The 16,289-nt window shown below is 34.4% G+C and overlaps 2 protein-coding genes across 5 annotated transcripts in view; one reads left to right on the top strand and one right to left on the bottom strand.

The window, feature by feature from the left end:
* Positions 1 to 16,289, bottom strand: part of LOC107492047 (probable aldo-keto reductase 1) — a 51,608-nt gene that overhangs the window by 33,401 nt on the left and 1,918 nt on the right. Inside the window, exons 6-7 of one of the 4 annotated variants that reach the window (XM_052263325.1) lie at positions 16,120 to 16,273; positions 15,532 to 15,997 (exon numbers count right to left, since the gene is read on the bottom strand). The exons of the other annotated variants lie outside the window; for them this stretch is intronic. Coding sequence (XP_052119285.1) covers positions 15,774 to 15,997; positions 16,120 to 16,273 — 378 coding nt within the window. The 3' untranslated portion in view covers positions 15,532 to 15,773. Of the gene's footprint in view, positions 1 to 15,531; positions 15,998 to 16,119; positions 16,274 to 16,289 lie in introns of those variants that run through there. 4 annotated transcript variants of the gene reach the window in all.
* On the top strand, positions 4,197 to 5,567 carry LOC107492044 (uncharacterized). Its single transcript, XM_016113011.3, has one exon. It carries the CDS (start codon positions 4,441 to 4,443, stop codon positions 5,341 to 5,343), a length of 903 nt encoding a protein of 300 aa, XP_015968497.1. The 5' UTR covers positions 4,197 to 4,440; the 3' UTR covers positions 5,344 to 5,567.

Genomic DNA, 16,289 nt, shown 5'->3' with positions numbered 1-16,289 from the left:
TCTTCTCCTATATGGATATTTGTCTGTAAAATAGCTATTGTTACTGTTGGGCTGAATGTCTCTATTATTTTTTTGTTGATTCCACTGGCCATTTGATTGAATTAGTTCAAACAACCATTTTGGAGCATGATTTGAGATTAGGGTAGGATTAGGAGTAATAGCCACAAAGTTCATGACCCAAGAATCTTCCTTAATTCTGATTGATCTGCCATATCCAACTCCCCAGAGAATTCCTTTTTTCAATATCTTTCTGCTTTCTATGATGCTACGCCATCCCCAAGAGGAGTTTGTTCCTGTCTCAGCACTCAAAAATGTGAAAAATCTAAAGTATTTGCTTTTTAGAACCTTGTAGATTAACGAATGAAGTCTTGTTAAAAGCCTCCACCCTTGCTTTGCACAGCAGCCTAGTGGTTGTAAATGGTGCCTCCATTAATGAAGGAAGGGGTTCGAACCCTGTCTCTACCATTTTGAATCCTAATGGCCTCTCGGGTGGACTGGTGGTGGCATGGAAAAAAGGGGTAGAAGTGCAGATTTTACGTCAAGAGAGCTTCTTTGTTCATTTCAAGATGGATAACAATAGGAGGCTATAGGGATATATTTGAGCACGGAATGGCGAAGAAGAGAGGAATGATTTTGTCAACTGCTACAAGTCCTTGTTCATTTCTCTTATAAGAGTCAACAAGGTGGACAACAATGTGAGGCTATAGGGGTATACTTGAGCACGGAAGAGCAAAGAAGGGAGGAACAATTTTGTCAACTCCTGCAAGTCATGAAAAACAGCAGGGACAATATTATAGTTCTTGGTGATTATAATATCATCCTAGCTAACCATGAAAAGGAAGGAGGTAGACCTAAATTGAATACATCTATCCAAGCATTTAATGACTTTATTAATGAGGGTAGACTATTGAATTTAGGTTATGATGGGGAGAAGTTCACTTGGTGTAATAGACAATTTGCTGGTAACTTGATCCGAGAAAGACTTGACAGAGTGTTGGTCTCTAAAGATTGGAGAGAAGAATTTTTCAATGCTTATGTCTCTCATTTGAACGATATTGGGTCTGATCATAGGCCATTGCTTCTTATCACAATGAGACTCCAAAGAAGAGCAAAGAGGAGATTCTGATTTCAGGAAAGGTGGTGCGAGAAATTTGAAGTGGTGAATTTGATAAAGAGTTGTTGGAAACATACAAATATAGGGTCTTCCATGTTTAGACTAGCTGAAAAACTCAAGCTATGCAGACACAAGTTGGTGGTGTGGCAGTAACACTCTAACTCCAATTCTCAAAGCAGAATCTCTGAGTTAAAGGGCCGATTAAAAAATGAGAAAGAAAAAGTTGATCAAGCCAATCCAGTGACAATCCAGTGTTTGGAGGCAGAAATAGAAGATGAATTAGAAATGGAAGAGAGGTACTAGAAAGAAAAATCAAGAGTTCAATGGTTTAATTGGGGACTGCAACACTAAATTCTTTCATTCTAAGTTTAAGACAAGGAAACGTAAGAATAAGATCCATATGTTAGAGGATGAAGAGGGGCATATAGCAACGGATACAGAGGGAATAACTTTTATTGCTCAGAATTATTTCACAAAACTATTCTCAACTAGTGAACCGAAAGACCCCACAGAAGAAATTTGTGATATTCCACCTAAGATCAACGCTACCACCAACCGTATGTTAACCAGACCAGTCACAGAATAAGAGGTTAAAGCTGCTACTTTTTCTATAAACCCATTCTCAGTCCCTGGTGATGATGATTTCACAGCCAAGTTTTTTCACTTCTTCTAGGAAACAATTAAGGAGGATGTGGTACAAGCGGTCAAGAGCTTCTTTGCTGGAGGTAAACTTTTAAAAGCTTTTAATCATACAAATATATGTCTTATTCCGAAGATTGAAAATGCTACCTCTATGACACATATTAGGCCCATAAGTCTTAGTAGTATTTTCTAGAAAATTATTTCTAAAATTCTGGTGCACAGACTACAGTTGGTCATGAACAGAGTTATTAGTAATTCTCAAAGTGTTTTTATCAAGGATCGTTTGATTAGTGATAATGTTCTAATAGCACATGAATTTATGCACTTTCTAAAGAATAATAGATTTGGTCAGTATGATTTGGCTTTGAAACTAGATATGAGTAAAGCGTATGATAGGGTTGAATGGTCTTTTCTCTGGGAGATAATGAGAAAATTTTGATTTTGCAACAAATAGATTAACTGGATCAAGGAATGTGTGATGACGGTTTCTTACTCTGTTACTGTGGATGGACAACCTCATGGTTTTTTCAAACCATGTAGGGGATTGCGACAAGGCGACCCCTTCTCCCTATATCTATTCCTTTTTTGTGCAGATGGATTATCCCATCTGCTCCACAGAGGAGAATAGAGACACAAATTTTTTGGATTGAGACTAAATCACAGCTGCCCAAGACTCAGTCATCTATTTTTTGCAGATGATTCCATCCTTTTTCTGCCAAGTCTCTAAGAAAGATTGTCACAATCTTATCAGAATACTGAAGACATATGAGGAAGTAAGCGGCGAAATGCTGAACATAAATAAACCATCTGTGTTCTTTTGTAGAAATACCCCAGGACCTACTTGAGATCACCTAGTTAATATTCTCCTAGTGTCTTATGTGGAGAATCAGAACAAGTATCTGGGACTCCCAGCAGTGATTCAGAGGTCAAAAGAGTTACTTTTAACTATATCAAAGACAAAGTAAACCAGAAACTCTAGCTATGGAAAAGGTCTCTCTTGTCTTCTGTTGGTAGGAAAATTTTAATTAAAGTTGTCGCAACAGCAATTCCGATTTACACCTTAAGCTGTTTCAAGTTACCAGACACTCTATTAGAAGAGATTTAAAAAGCTATTATGCAATTTTGGTGAGGATAAAAAGATAATGAACAAAAGATGTATTGGGTGAAGTGGAAAATAATGTGTAGACCAAAATCACAATGTAGACTTAATTTTAAAGACATGAAAATTTTTAACTTTGCAATGCTTCCAAAGGAGGCTTTTAACAAATATATTGTACTTAGATCAACTTGTATTTGTAAAATGTAAATTGTATAGCTTTTCCTTTTTAGTATTACTTTAATTTTGATCTTGTAGCATGAAGAAGTTTCACGTGCTGTTGATTGGCCCCTAATTAGGTTCAACACTTTGCAATCAAGAAAACAAAGTGCATTATCATTCGATTAAATATTCTATACTTTTTTTCATAAATAATTTTCAATAATCTTATTTATATAATGAAAAACACAAAATAATATAATGATAGTGGCAAGCAAAATCATGATTTTGTGTCTTTAGTTGTTATAATATCTATATTAAAAACCGTACTAATTTAGTATTGAAATAATATTATTCTCTTTGCTATGTTTGATTGTTTAGAAGAATCTATCTCCATTAACTTAAAGCATACCTTTACCAAAGTAGGTGACTAACTCAATAATAGTTAGTAAAGATAATTTTCTTTTTCTCTTTTTTTTTTTTTAAACCAAAGATTGTCTTGTTCACACTAGGTATACATTAAAACTTTTTGTTAAGAAGTGCTAAGAGCACTTGTTCAGATCCTTAATTGTAAAATATTCTTATTAAAAAATAAAAAATTTATAGCTTTTTAATGATGGTTTTATAAATTTTAACAATTCTCTTTGATAACATCTTTAAAACTTTATTATGTGGAATGTGGATACGCCACTAATCTAGTTTAGTGCATGACTTATTGTCAATAAAGGAGACACCTTGATAAAACACCAAAAAGTGAAGCTAAAGTAGATAAAGGAATATTGAGAAGGAAAAAATATATTTTTTAAAAAAAAGATTTAATAAGTTAGAAATAAAATGATTGATTTTTTTATGGACAAAAACATATATTTTATATAAATTATTAATTTAATAGTTAATTTTTTACGTACACATAACATAATTATTTTGTGTATTCAGTATTCACTTGAAATTTAATGTTTTATCACTCTAAATTAAAATATGACTCATAGTCTCATACTTCTAATAAAAACCATATTCCATCTTAAAATACTTAAATAATGAATTGTAAAATAATTACACACCAAAAAAAAGTTAAAAAAATATTTTTTTTTCTTCAAACAAAAAAGAAAGATAAGATTCCATTTCCACCCTATAAATAAGAGTAAACAAGAGGAACTAAAAAAACCGTCTTCCAACAAAAAAAAAAACAGAGCAGCTTTGTTTCAGTCACTCCATCACTGACTCACTCTGTTTCTTTTGTTTCTATGCTTCGAAGTGCAAGAACCGCTGCAGTGATTTCTTTGTTCTATGCTTTCAAATACATGTTTAGTATCACTTCTATTCACAAGCTTCCATTTCCCTTTGAGTGAGAAATATTTAAAAGAATAAAAAAATAAGTTACTTCTCTGTTAACAAAACAATTCACATAACTCTTAACACCCTTGGAGCAATGGATTCATTCAGTTTCCATAATCTTCAAGCCGAGAAAGACAACGCGATCCTTAAGAATCGAAAGCTTGGAAGAATCACAGGCATATTACGCTTCCTTGAGGTGTGTATTGTTCTAGTTTTGATCTCAAGGCTCTCTCTACACCTCCCGGTTGCAGTTAAGACCTCGAGTGAGTACTTTAGGGACTTGTCCATATTTGTTAACAATCCTCGGTTCGTTTTCCTCATTGGAAACGCAATAATCATCGCTCTTTTCGCTCGGTCGGGACAGTTTTCGGCTCAAGGCTCTAGAAGAAACGATTCGGAGAACGATCTTTACCAAGAAGTTCTTCATAATGCAACAAAGAAACAGAGAGTTCAACAACAAAACCTAAAAAACAGAGCAAAACAGGGGATAGAAACAGAGGATCCCACAGAAAACATCAAGAATCAAGAAAAGGAGGGAATAAAAAGTGAGGATAGTACAAAGAATAAAAGAATAAATAGAAACATGGTGAAACACGAAGAAAATAATGGAATCTTTTCAAGAAAAGAAGCGAATTTCGGCTTAAGGAGCAAAGGAATTGATGCTGGAAATAACAAGTGTGATGTAGAGAAACAGAGCATGAAAACAGGGGAAGTGAATAATTGCTTGGAGATGAAGAAATATAGAAGGTGTCAAACAGAGATTTTTCACCGTGCGAATCGCGATGAACAACGACATGGCGATCTACGAAGGTGTGAGACAGAGAAGAGAATCAAAGCTATTGAACATGCTTCTACTAAGGAGGAGGAAGAAGAAGAAGAAAGAGCTTCATACCCTGAAGATACCATGAGCAATGAAGAATTTCGCTGCATCATTGAAGCTTTCATTGCAAGACAACAAAGGCTCCGAAGAGAAGAAGAAGATTACTCTCTAGCTTGAAACTATTTCTGTTCTGATTTTAAAATTAGGATGGAAAAAGGGAAGATATTGTAGAAACTAGAAACTATGTAAATAAAGTGAAAAAAATGTATCAGTAGGTTATCAGGGGTGTTATAGTGTATGAGTAGGTTGTTAATCATGTTTAGAGTAATGTGATTATTTTTTCTCCACCTAGTATTGATGTGTAAATATTGTATAAATTTCGTATAATACGAGTATGAATAAGAGAATTAAAGCATGTTTTATGATGGTAAATACTATGGTTTCTTAATTACAGATATTGAATTCGAGTATTAAAAATGAAAAATTACATTATATCAATTCAGTGTCTTGTCATGAAGAGGGTACTCTGATTCCTTTACGTGCAATAACAGCATGCAGCTAAGAGCATTTCCAAGAGCATATGTCTTTCTCTATTTTGGGTTGAAAAGGAACTATTTAATACCTGTGTCTCAAAATCTTGTCTAAAAATCTTGTTATATTCTTTGATGCCAAAGTTGCCATGTGGGTTAACATAAATTCCTGACCGGGGAAAGGAACAAAATTACGTGGACAAAAGCATTTCCATTTTGAACAGCCACTTAGCTTCTATTTAAGTGAGGAGAATATTGAAAATAAAAAGGTATACACAACATGACCGCACATAGTCTGGTGTGCCCTTGACATGCAAATTAGCAAAGTCTAACTTTAAAAGGCCAAACTTTAGGTGTAGAACAAAATCAGCTATAACAATAACAAAGTCTTGTTCATTAGGTGGAATTAGCTATATGGATCAAACAATGTCATTGACTTTTATCATATATTATATCTACAAAAAAAATTGTTTACATGTAAATCTCGTTTGACCACTTTATGGATGGTCTCTCTGCCTTTCACCCCTTATTCATCTTCCATCTCATTCACTATCCTGACTGTCTGTTCTATCGGTCTTCTTCTCACATGTCCAAACCACTTGAGACGCGATTCTACCATCTTTTCCATAATAGGTGCTACTTTAACTCTCTCTCTTATATCTTCGTTCCTTATTCTATCCAATCGCGTATGACCATTCATCTATCTCAACGTCTTCATTTCTACCACACTTAACTTATGTTTGTGTTCCTCTTTGATCACCCAACACTCTGTACCATAAAGCATAGTTGGTCTGATAGCAATGTGATAGAATTTACCTTTAAGTTTTAAATGTACTTTTTTGTCACATATGAGATCAGATGCACTCTGCCATTTTGACCAACTTACTTAATCTTATGATTTACATCCTATTTAATCTCTCCATTATCCTGTATGATACACCCAAAATATTTAAAACTTTTAACTTTTCGTAAGATGTTTTCTCCAATATTCACCTCTGTATTAGGGATTTTTCTTTCGGCAGCCGAACTTACATTCCATATATTCCGTCTTGTTACGGCTTAGACGCAGGTTATATACTTCTAGAGTTTCTCTCCATAAATTCAACTTTTTATTTAGGTCTTTCCTTAACTCTCATATAAGGAAGATATTATTGGCAAAAAATAAGCTCTTGGATATGCTCTGTGAGTACTTTCAAGACTAATGTGAAAAAGGTATGAACTTAAAGATTATTCCTAGTGTAATCCTATACCAGTAGAAAATTTCTCTGTCACACTACTTTAAGTCGTCATACTAGTTGTAGCCTCATCATGCATGTCTTTAATTGCACGAATATATGCGATTATTACTCTCTTCCTTTCCAAAATCTTCCATAAGACCTCCCTTGATACTGTATCGTACGCTTTTTCCAAATCAATAATACCATATGTAGATTTCTTTTATTACTACGACATCTCTCTATCATCTTTCTTAACAGGTATGTAGCTTCAGTGATGAATTTGCCTGGCATAAAATCAAATTAGTTCTCTGTTACTTGTGTCTCTTGTCTCAGCCTCTATTCTATCACTTTTTTCTAAAACTTTATGGTATGACTCATGAGTTTGATCCCTTTATAGTTTCTGCAACTCTGTATATCTCCTTATTCTTGTAGATAGGTATCAAGGTATTCTTTCTCTACTCATATGACATCTTCTTTGACCTTAAAATCTTATTAAAAAGCTTGATTAACTAACTGATTTCTTTCTCTTTAAGGCCCTTCCAAACTTCAATCGAAATATTATCGAGTCCTACTGCCCTTCCATTTTTCGTTTGATTTAGAACCTCTTTTACCTCGAAATCTCGAACCATTTGATAGTAGTCGAAGTTTTGATCTTCTTTCCTCGTAAATAAAAGACCAAGGCTCGAAAGTGTCTTCTGTCCTTCATTAAATAACTCGTAGAAGTAACTAATTTCACCTTTCATTGATCTTCTCATTTTGATCCAAAACATCTCTATCTTTATTCTTTATGTACTTAACCTAATTCAAGTCTCTTGTTCTTTTTTCACGGCCCTTTGCGATTGTATATATACATTTTTTGAAAAAAACCCAAAATAGCCCCTGACAATTACCTCGAAAGACAACGAGGCCCTTGACAAAAAAAATACCAACCCGGCCCCTGAGATTTGCTTTTATAGGACTGATTAGCCCCTGAGCCAAAAAAAGTTAATTGTCAGGGGCCGGATTGGGTGTTTTTTTTCTTGAGGGCCTCGTTGTCCTTTCGAGATAATTGTCAGGGGTCGGGTGGGGTATTCACTCTACATTTTTCTTCATCTTTCGTGCATAAAGACTGGTAGAGACCCTCATATACTCTTGTTCTTTCTTCACTTACAGCCACTTTTGTTTCTTTCTTAGCTGTCTTATATTTTTTCCAATTATCTGCGTTGCGGCACAAAAATCACTCTTTAAACCACTTTTTTTTTTGCCTTTATCTTTTCTTATACACTCGCATTCTACCACTATGACTCCTTGTCTCTTGATTCTATCCCTCCAGATTCACCAAAATTTTCTTTTGTTGTTCTTCTAATAACTTCTGTCATCTCTTTCCATATTTGATCTCTTCTGTGCTTCCATCCTCTTCCCACTTTGTCTCTTCTCTTACCCGTCTTAGTAAGCTTTTTTGTTCCTCACTTTTCATTTGTTACTACCTCATCCTTGGGTTCTTCATATGATGTCTTTTCCTCAACTTTTGTTCAACGCGAAAATCTATGACGAACATCTTATGTTGTATTGTTAAACTTTCTCTTGAATAATTTTATAATTAATGCAAAATTTTCGATCGACTCTCCTCAATAAGAAGAAGTCGATTTAAGAACTTGTCATGTCACTCATATAAGTTATAAAATGTTCATCTCTATTTTTAAAACATATATTTGCGATGAAAAGGTCAAAAATTAAAAAAATATAAAATAATTTTATTTTCGGTATTGACCATCCTAAATTATTATTTCTATAAATATTTTTATACCCAGTCACTTCTCTTCTAAAATATATATTAAAATATAAATATATAAAAGTAAATTAAATAATATTATTTATATACAAATATATAATATCTAATTTTAGTATATAAATAATATTTTTATACTCATAATAATTGTTGTCGAACTACAAATATAAGGTGACAACTACTCTAAAACGTCTATATGAATACTTCTGTCAGCAAAACATCTATCCATGAAAAAAAAAAATCCTAAAAGTATAAAAATCCTAGTAGTACACCTTGGCGAGCAAGAGTTCGTTAGCATTAGCACCATATATATAACCAGTGTCGAAAAAAGTGATGCCTTTGTAGAATGCATGCTTAACGATGGAGTTGCCTTAGTCTTCACTGAGAAGGTGATTGTAAGAGCAACTCCAATACCATTAATTTTGGATATTATTTTTATTTTTATAGTAATTAATTTTAAATATTTTTTTGTTTGATTTTTTTTGTTTTTATTTTTGTTAAGAGAGTAAAATAAAAAACACTTAAAAAGGTAAAACAAGAAAAAAAAAGATGACTAAGAAAAAAAAAGAAGATGATGATAAAAAAGAAGAAAAAAAAGTAGCTCAAACAACAACAACAACAAAGCCTTGTCCCACTAAGTGGGGTCGGCTACATGAATCAAACGACGCCATTGTGCTCTGTCATGTATCATGTTTATAGAGAGACCGTTTACATGTAGATTTCGTTTGACCACCTCATGGATGGTCTTCTTAGGTCTTCCTCTGTCTTTCGCCATATGTCCATCTTCCATCTCATCCACCTTCCTGACTGGATGTTCTATCGGTCTTCTTCTCACATGTCCAAACCATCTGAGACGCGATTCAACCATCTTTTCCACAATGGGTGCTACTCCAACTCTCTCCCTTATATCTTCATTCCTTATTTTATCCAATCGCGTATGACCACTCATCCATCTCAACATCTTCATCTCTGCCTCACTCAGCTTATGTTCGTGCTCCCTTTTATCCGCCCAACACTCCGTACCATACAGCATAGCTGGTCTTATAGCGGTGCGATAGAATTTACCTTTAAGTTTTAGATGCACTTTTTTGTCGCATATAAAACCAGATGCACTCCGCCATTTTGACCAACCTGCTTGGATCCTATGATTTACATCATGTTCAATCTCTCCATTATCCTGTATGATGCACCCAAGATATTTAAAACTTTTAACTTTTCGTAGGATGTTTTCTCCAATCTTCACCTCTATATTGGGGTTTTCCCTTCTCAAACTGAACTTACACTCCATATATTCCGTCTTGCTACAGCTTATGCGCAGACCATACACTTCTAAAGCTTCTCTCCATAACTCCAACTTCTTATTTAGGTCTTCCCTTGACTCTCCCATAAGGACGATATCATCAGCAAAAAGCATGCACCATGGCACAGGCTCTTGGATGTGCTCTGTGAGTACTTCCAAGACTAATGTGAAAAGATATGGACTTAATGATGATCCCTGGTGCAATCCTATACCAATAGTGAATTCCTCTGTCACACCACCTTGAGTCTTCACACTAGTTGTGGCCCCATCATACATGTCTTTAATTGCCCGAATATATGCGATCCTTACTCTCCTCTTTTCTAAAACCTTCTATAAGACCTCCCTTGATACCCTATCATGCGCTTTTTCCAAATCAATAAACACCATATGTAGATCCCTTTTATTACTACGATACCTCTCCATCATCCTTCTTAATAGGTATATCGCTTCAGTGGTAGATCTGCCTGCCATAAATCCAAATTGGTTCTCTGTTACTTGTGTCTCTTTTCTCAACCTCCGTTCTATCACCCTTTCCCATAACTTCATAGTATGACTCATAAGCTTAATCCCTCTATAGTTTTCACAACTTTGTATATCCCCCTTATTCTTGTAGATAGGTACCAAGGTGCTCTTTCTCCACTCATCAGACATCTTCTTTGACCTTAAAATCTCATTAAAAAGCTTGGTTAACCAGTTGATGCCTTTTTCTCCAAGACCCTTTCAAACCTCAATCGGGATATTATCAAGTCCTACTGCCCTGCCATTTCTCATCTGCTTTAGAGCCTCTTTTACCTCGAATTCTCGAATCCTTCGATAGTAGTCAAAGTTTTGATCTTCTTCCCTTGTGCATAATCGACCAAGGCTCGGAATAGTCTTCTGTCCCTCATTAAATAACTCGTAGAAGTAGCTCTTCCACCTTTCATTAATCTTCTCCTCTTAAGCCAACACCTCTCCATCCTTATCCTTTATGCACTTAACCTGATCCAAATCTCTCATTCTTCTTTCCCTGCTCTTTGCGATTCTATATATACCTTTTTCTCCTTCTTTCGTGCCCAAATACTGGTAGAGACCCTCATATGCTCTTGTTCTTGCTTCACTTACAGCCACTTTTGTCTCTTTCTTAGCCGCCTTATATTTTTTCCAGTTATCTGCATTGCGGCATAAAGACCACTCTTTAAAGCATTCCCTTTTTATCTTTATCTTTTCTTGTATACTCGCATTTCACCACCAGGACTCCTTATCTCTTGGTCCTATTCCTTTAGATTCACCAAAACTTTCTTTTGCTGCTCTTCTAATAACTTCTGCTATCTCCTTCCACATCTCTTCCGCGCTTCCATTCCCATCCCACTTTGCCTCTTCTCCTACCCATCTTAGGAAGCTTCTTTGTTCCTCACTTTTCATCCGCCACCACCTCGTCCTTGAGTTCTTCGTATGATGTCTTTTCCTCAACTTTTGCTCAACGCAAAAATCCATGACGAGCACCCTATGTTGTGTTGTCAAACTCTCTCCCGGGATAATTTTACAGTTGATGCAAAATTTTCGGTCGACTCTCCTCAACAAGAAGAAGTCGATTTGAGAGCTTGTCATGTCACTCTTATAGGTTATAAGATATTCGTCTCTCTTTTTGAAACATGTATTTGCGATGAGAAGATCAAAGGTTGAGGAAAAGTCCAAAATAGTTTTACCCTTGGCATTGATCACCCCGAAATCATAGCCTCCGTGAAAACTCCCATATCCAGTCACTTCTCTCCCAACATAGCCATTTAAATCTCCTCCTAAGAAAATCTTATCTCCCAAAGGTATGCCTTGAACCAAACTCTCTAGATCCTCCCAAAACCTTATCTTGTGTTGTTCGTCCGAACCCACTTGCGGTGCATAGGCGCTAATCACATGGAAAGCACCTCCCTCCACCACAAGTTTTATAGAGATGATCCGATCTTCCACCCTTTTGACATCCACTACGTCCTTCTTCCACTGCTTATCCACAATAATTCCAACTCCATTCCTATTCTTCACCTTTCCTGTATACTAAAGTTTGAAACCAGAAGTATCCAACTCCCTAGCCTTTGCACCAACCCATTTCGTTTCTTGTAGGCACATAATGTTAATCTTTCTCCTTGTCATGGTGTCCACCACCTCCATGGACTTTCCTATTAGAGTGCCTATGTTCCATGTCCCAAATCTCAATCTTCTGTCACTTCGATCTTTACCTTTTACTTTGTGAACTAGCTTATTTACCCTCATCCGTTCACGAAAACGTGAAAATCCTTGCTCATTTAACACTACATTCGGGCACCGGTGCAGCGGCTCTTACTTTGACACCGTACTCGAGCCATACGGCGTATTGCTTCCGGACAACGACCTAGCTTTAGCGCAATAATGTCTTTGATTCATGTCATGGGGGTTCGGCTATATTTTTATGTTGGTTGCCGAAAACCTAACACAACCCTCCTCCTTTATTCGGATTTGGGACCGGCTATGTACCGCAAGTGTAACATAGGCAGAGTTAAAAAAAAAGTAGCTGAAGATGAGGAAAAAAATAAAGAATTTTGAATTATGCAAAATTTATCAGAATAAAAATAAACCAAAATTTCTTAACAAAATACATATAAATTTCTTAGTTTTTTACATCGAAACTTTGCTATAAAAGCATAAAATATCTTTTTTAATGCTGTATTTTTTTCTTCTTTTTATTTATTTTTTTCTTTTAGTTAAATGAACGTAGGTTCATTGTTTTTATTCTTATTAAAAGAGTAAAATAAAAAAATTGAGAAAGTAAAATAAGAAAGAAAAGATGAATAAAAAAAAGATGATGATAATGAAAAAGAAGAAGAAGAAGCAATTGCAAGACCTATAGTACTTTAGATATCCTAACACAAGTAGTTATGGAATGATTAACACTTTAATACTGCGACATCTCATTAGCAAATTAATGTGCAGGAATAATCGAATAAATTGTGTGCTTTTTGGTCGGGTTGTAGATAATATTCTCCCTCACCTTGAAGAAGGAAGTGTTGAACCCCTCATCGTTGTGTTGAGTTATGAATTATACAAAACTTATCAGAATAAAAATACACATAAGTTTATTAGCTTTTACACCAAAATTACTTAATGATTGTGATATGCAAACTCAGTTCGAAAATAAGTACATACACAAACAAGACTAAATTATGAATAAAAACACATCCAAATTAATTTTGCATCAGACAATGTCATTAATATGACAGAAATTCAACGATAACGATAATAATAACGACGATAACGATAAAGAAGACGACGATAACGATGATAATGATGACAATATAATGATAACAATGACGATGATGATGGAAAAGAAAGAGGAGAAAAATGAATGAAAAGAAAAAATCAAATGAAAAAAAAGGAAGAGGAGTAGGAGAAGATAGTGATGGTGATGGTGACGACGATAACGAAAGGAAAAAAGAGAAAAAAGAAGAACAAGAAAAAATAGCAACTGAGATGTTAGTAAGAAGAAAAAAGAAAGAAGAGGAGGAGGAGGAGGAGAAGGAAACGGAGAAGAAAGAGAAGAAGAAAATGGATGGAGAAGGAGAAGGAGAAGAAAACGGAAAAAGAGAAGGCGCATGATTTGAAAAGCTGTTATAACAATTTGGGTTGACTTGATTAAGAATTTTATTTAGATGTAGAGCTTTATTCATTTTTTTAAGCATGTTTTAATGTTAATGATACGATGGAATCAATAAAGAAAAAAACAAATATTTAATTGAGGCCTGCTACACATACAAGCCTTTTTAGCTTACAAGCTATACAAGTTGGTCCAAGTCCAAGAAAAAACACGCGCACCACTCTTTTAAAATCGAGTGTCCAACACACGCGTTCATTATGCCGCACTCTTCCTCTTCTTCCTCAATCAAAACGCAAACCGTCAAGATTCGCACTCTTCCTCTTCTTCCTCAATCAAAACGCAAATCGTCAAGATTCAATCGACATTCGAAACAAAAGACACGTTCCAACTCCTCGCGAAGAGTAGAAGAAATCAAGAAGAAAATATACAAATCTCCATCAAAAATCACCAGAAAAATTGAAGAAACATTATTCAAGGTACTGTTTTACTGTTCTTCTAGGTTTTTTTTCTAGATTGTCTCTGTCATGTGCCTCATCTTTAACCAGCACAACATTAAAAGATTTCAAGAAGAAATATCTGTCTCCCCCACATTTTTGGTGTATTTCTTAAATCCTTCGGGTGTATTTTTGTAATTCTTTGGGTGTATTTCTGTAACCGTTTGGGTGTATTTCTGAAGTTCCATTATCTTCAAAACAATTTCAAAGCTTGATTTCAGAAACCATGAAAATCGAAAAAAAACAAAGCAAGAAGGAAATCCAACAAATTTGGCAAGAAATTCGAAAAAAGAAACGAAATCTTTTGAAAAATGGGAGTTATATATTTGCACGTTAATTGATTTGAATTGATTTAAAAATCTGTTAAAGAGGCACGTAACATAAGCAGCGCGTTTAGTGGATTTTGTTTTTTTTAGACTTGTATGCGCAAAACACTTGTATGTAGAGATTAATTCTATTTAATTATTCTTGAAAAATCAAAAGAGGATTCATCTTTAAACACTCCTTACTTATTCTTACTAAATAAGGAGTGTTGTACTCCTTGTTAGTTAAAAAGATTTTAGCTCTTAATTTATTATATTTTATATCAATGATTCAAATTTAAAATTTAGAGTTTAGAATTTAAAATTTAGGGTTTTAAAATTTAAGATTTAGGGTTTTAAAATTTAAGATTTATAGGTTAGAATTTTAGGATTTAGAATTTAAAATTTGACGTTTAGAGTTTAGTGTTTAAAATTTAGATTATAGAGTTTAATGTTTAAAATTTAACCTTTAAAATTCAAGAAGTAGTTTTGTACAATTGCACTTCTTACTTTTTTTTGGAATGTATTAATATTCGGCTATTCGTCAAAAAAAAAAAAAAGATAATACCTAAAATGATCTTAGAATTTTCAAACGCAAATCAAAATAGGTCCTGACTTTCATAATTAATCAAATAATAAGTCCTTTAAATTTACTTTGGTGAATTTCCATGCGTCTCTCATCAAAACTTCTGTTAGTGCAGTACTTATTTGAATTAGTAATAAGCACCAATATGGCATACTAAGATAATCAAAATAATGTCTTAAATGATTGATTAGACTAAATTTAGTCTCATCCCTAATATAAAATCTTAATCCCCAAATTAAGAGCAAAATCTTCATGTTCATCTTTTATTCTCCTCTTTTTGTGCTTGCTGAGTAACTAAATGTGGAAATGATAAATTAAGTATTGAATGATAAATTTTTCATTCAATACTCTAGACGCTGGGACTGAATTGAAAGTTCATACTTTATATCAAACTTGCATTTCATTATCACCGCGTAACGGAGTGATTAACTTAATATTTGCTTTATTCTTAATTGGATAACTAAGAATGACGAATAGTGATGTGGTGTTTTTTTATTGTTTCTGCTTTATTACGATTTACAATTGGATAAATAAGAATAATTAAAATGCCACTCTAATAATTTTACTAATAGCAGGTACATGAATGGATAATAAAGAAAAGCCCTATTATTATACATAGTTGTTACATCAAAAACCTGTATTACACATAAAACTGAGACATCATGTAGTATCTACCTAGCCAATCAACTAGAATAGACTTGGACTAATATCTTTCTATATTTTCAAGGAAGTCAGATTTCAACATTTTCCAATAAAACAAAGTGTTATACATCTGGATCATGTATTGATAGATGTAAAATTACCCTTTTTCATAATTTAGTGCTCCCTACTCTAAGTACAGTTGAGACACTTGAATCATTTGGGGGTGTGTTAGCAGATTTCCAAGAAAATTTAGCATGCCTTTCATTATAGTACCTAATTCCTGCCACTTCATCAATTGGAACTGCTTCCGAAATTTCCCTTAGGTCCTTTTCACTAAGTTTCACTGACAAGGCACCTATGTTTTGATCCAGGTTCTTGATTTTAGTAGTTCCTGAAAAACTCTACCTCCATCAACATAATTGTCACAAACAAGCTAAGCAGAGTGCGCGCGAACGCACACACATATCACATTACCAGAACAAGATTCTATCCAAATTAAACAATTGATCATACCAGGAATAGGCACAACACCATTGCCTTGTTGGAGTACCCATGCTAATGCCAACTGAGGAGTGGTGCACTCATGCTTCTTTGCAAGGCTTTCTATTCTCTCATATATCCTCTTGTTCTTCTCCATGTTCTCTGCTTGATACCGAGGATGACCGCTCTAAAATGTGAAATAA

The sequence above is a fragment of the Arachis duranensis genome, chromosome 6 (assembly GCF_000817695.3).
Source record: "Arachis duranensis cultivar V14167 chromosome 6, aradu.V14167.gnm2.J7QH, whole genome shotgun sequence".
NCBI classification, from domain to species: domain Eukaryota; kingdom Viridiplantae; phylum Streptophyta; class Magnoliopsida; order Fabales; family Fabaceae; genus Arachis; species Arachis duranensis.
This window is presented reverse-complemented; position numbering and strand designations above follow the sequence as displayed.

What these genes read in the sequence shown, in the direction of transcription:
- LOC107492044 (XM_016113011.3), top strand. Translation starts at nt 4,441, where the DNA reads ATGGATTCATTCAGTTTCCATAATCTTCAAGCCGAGAAAGACAACGCG.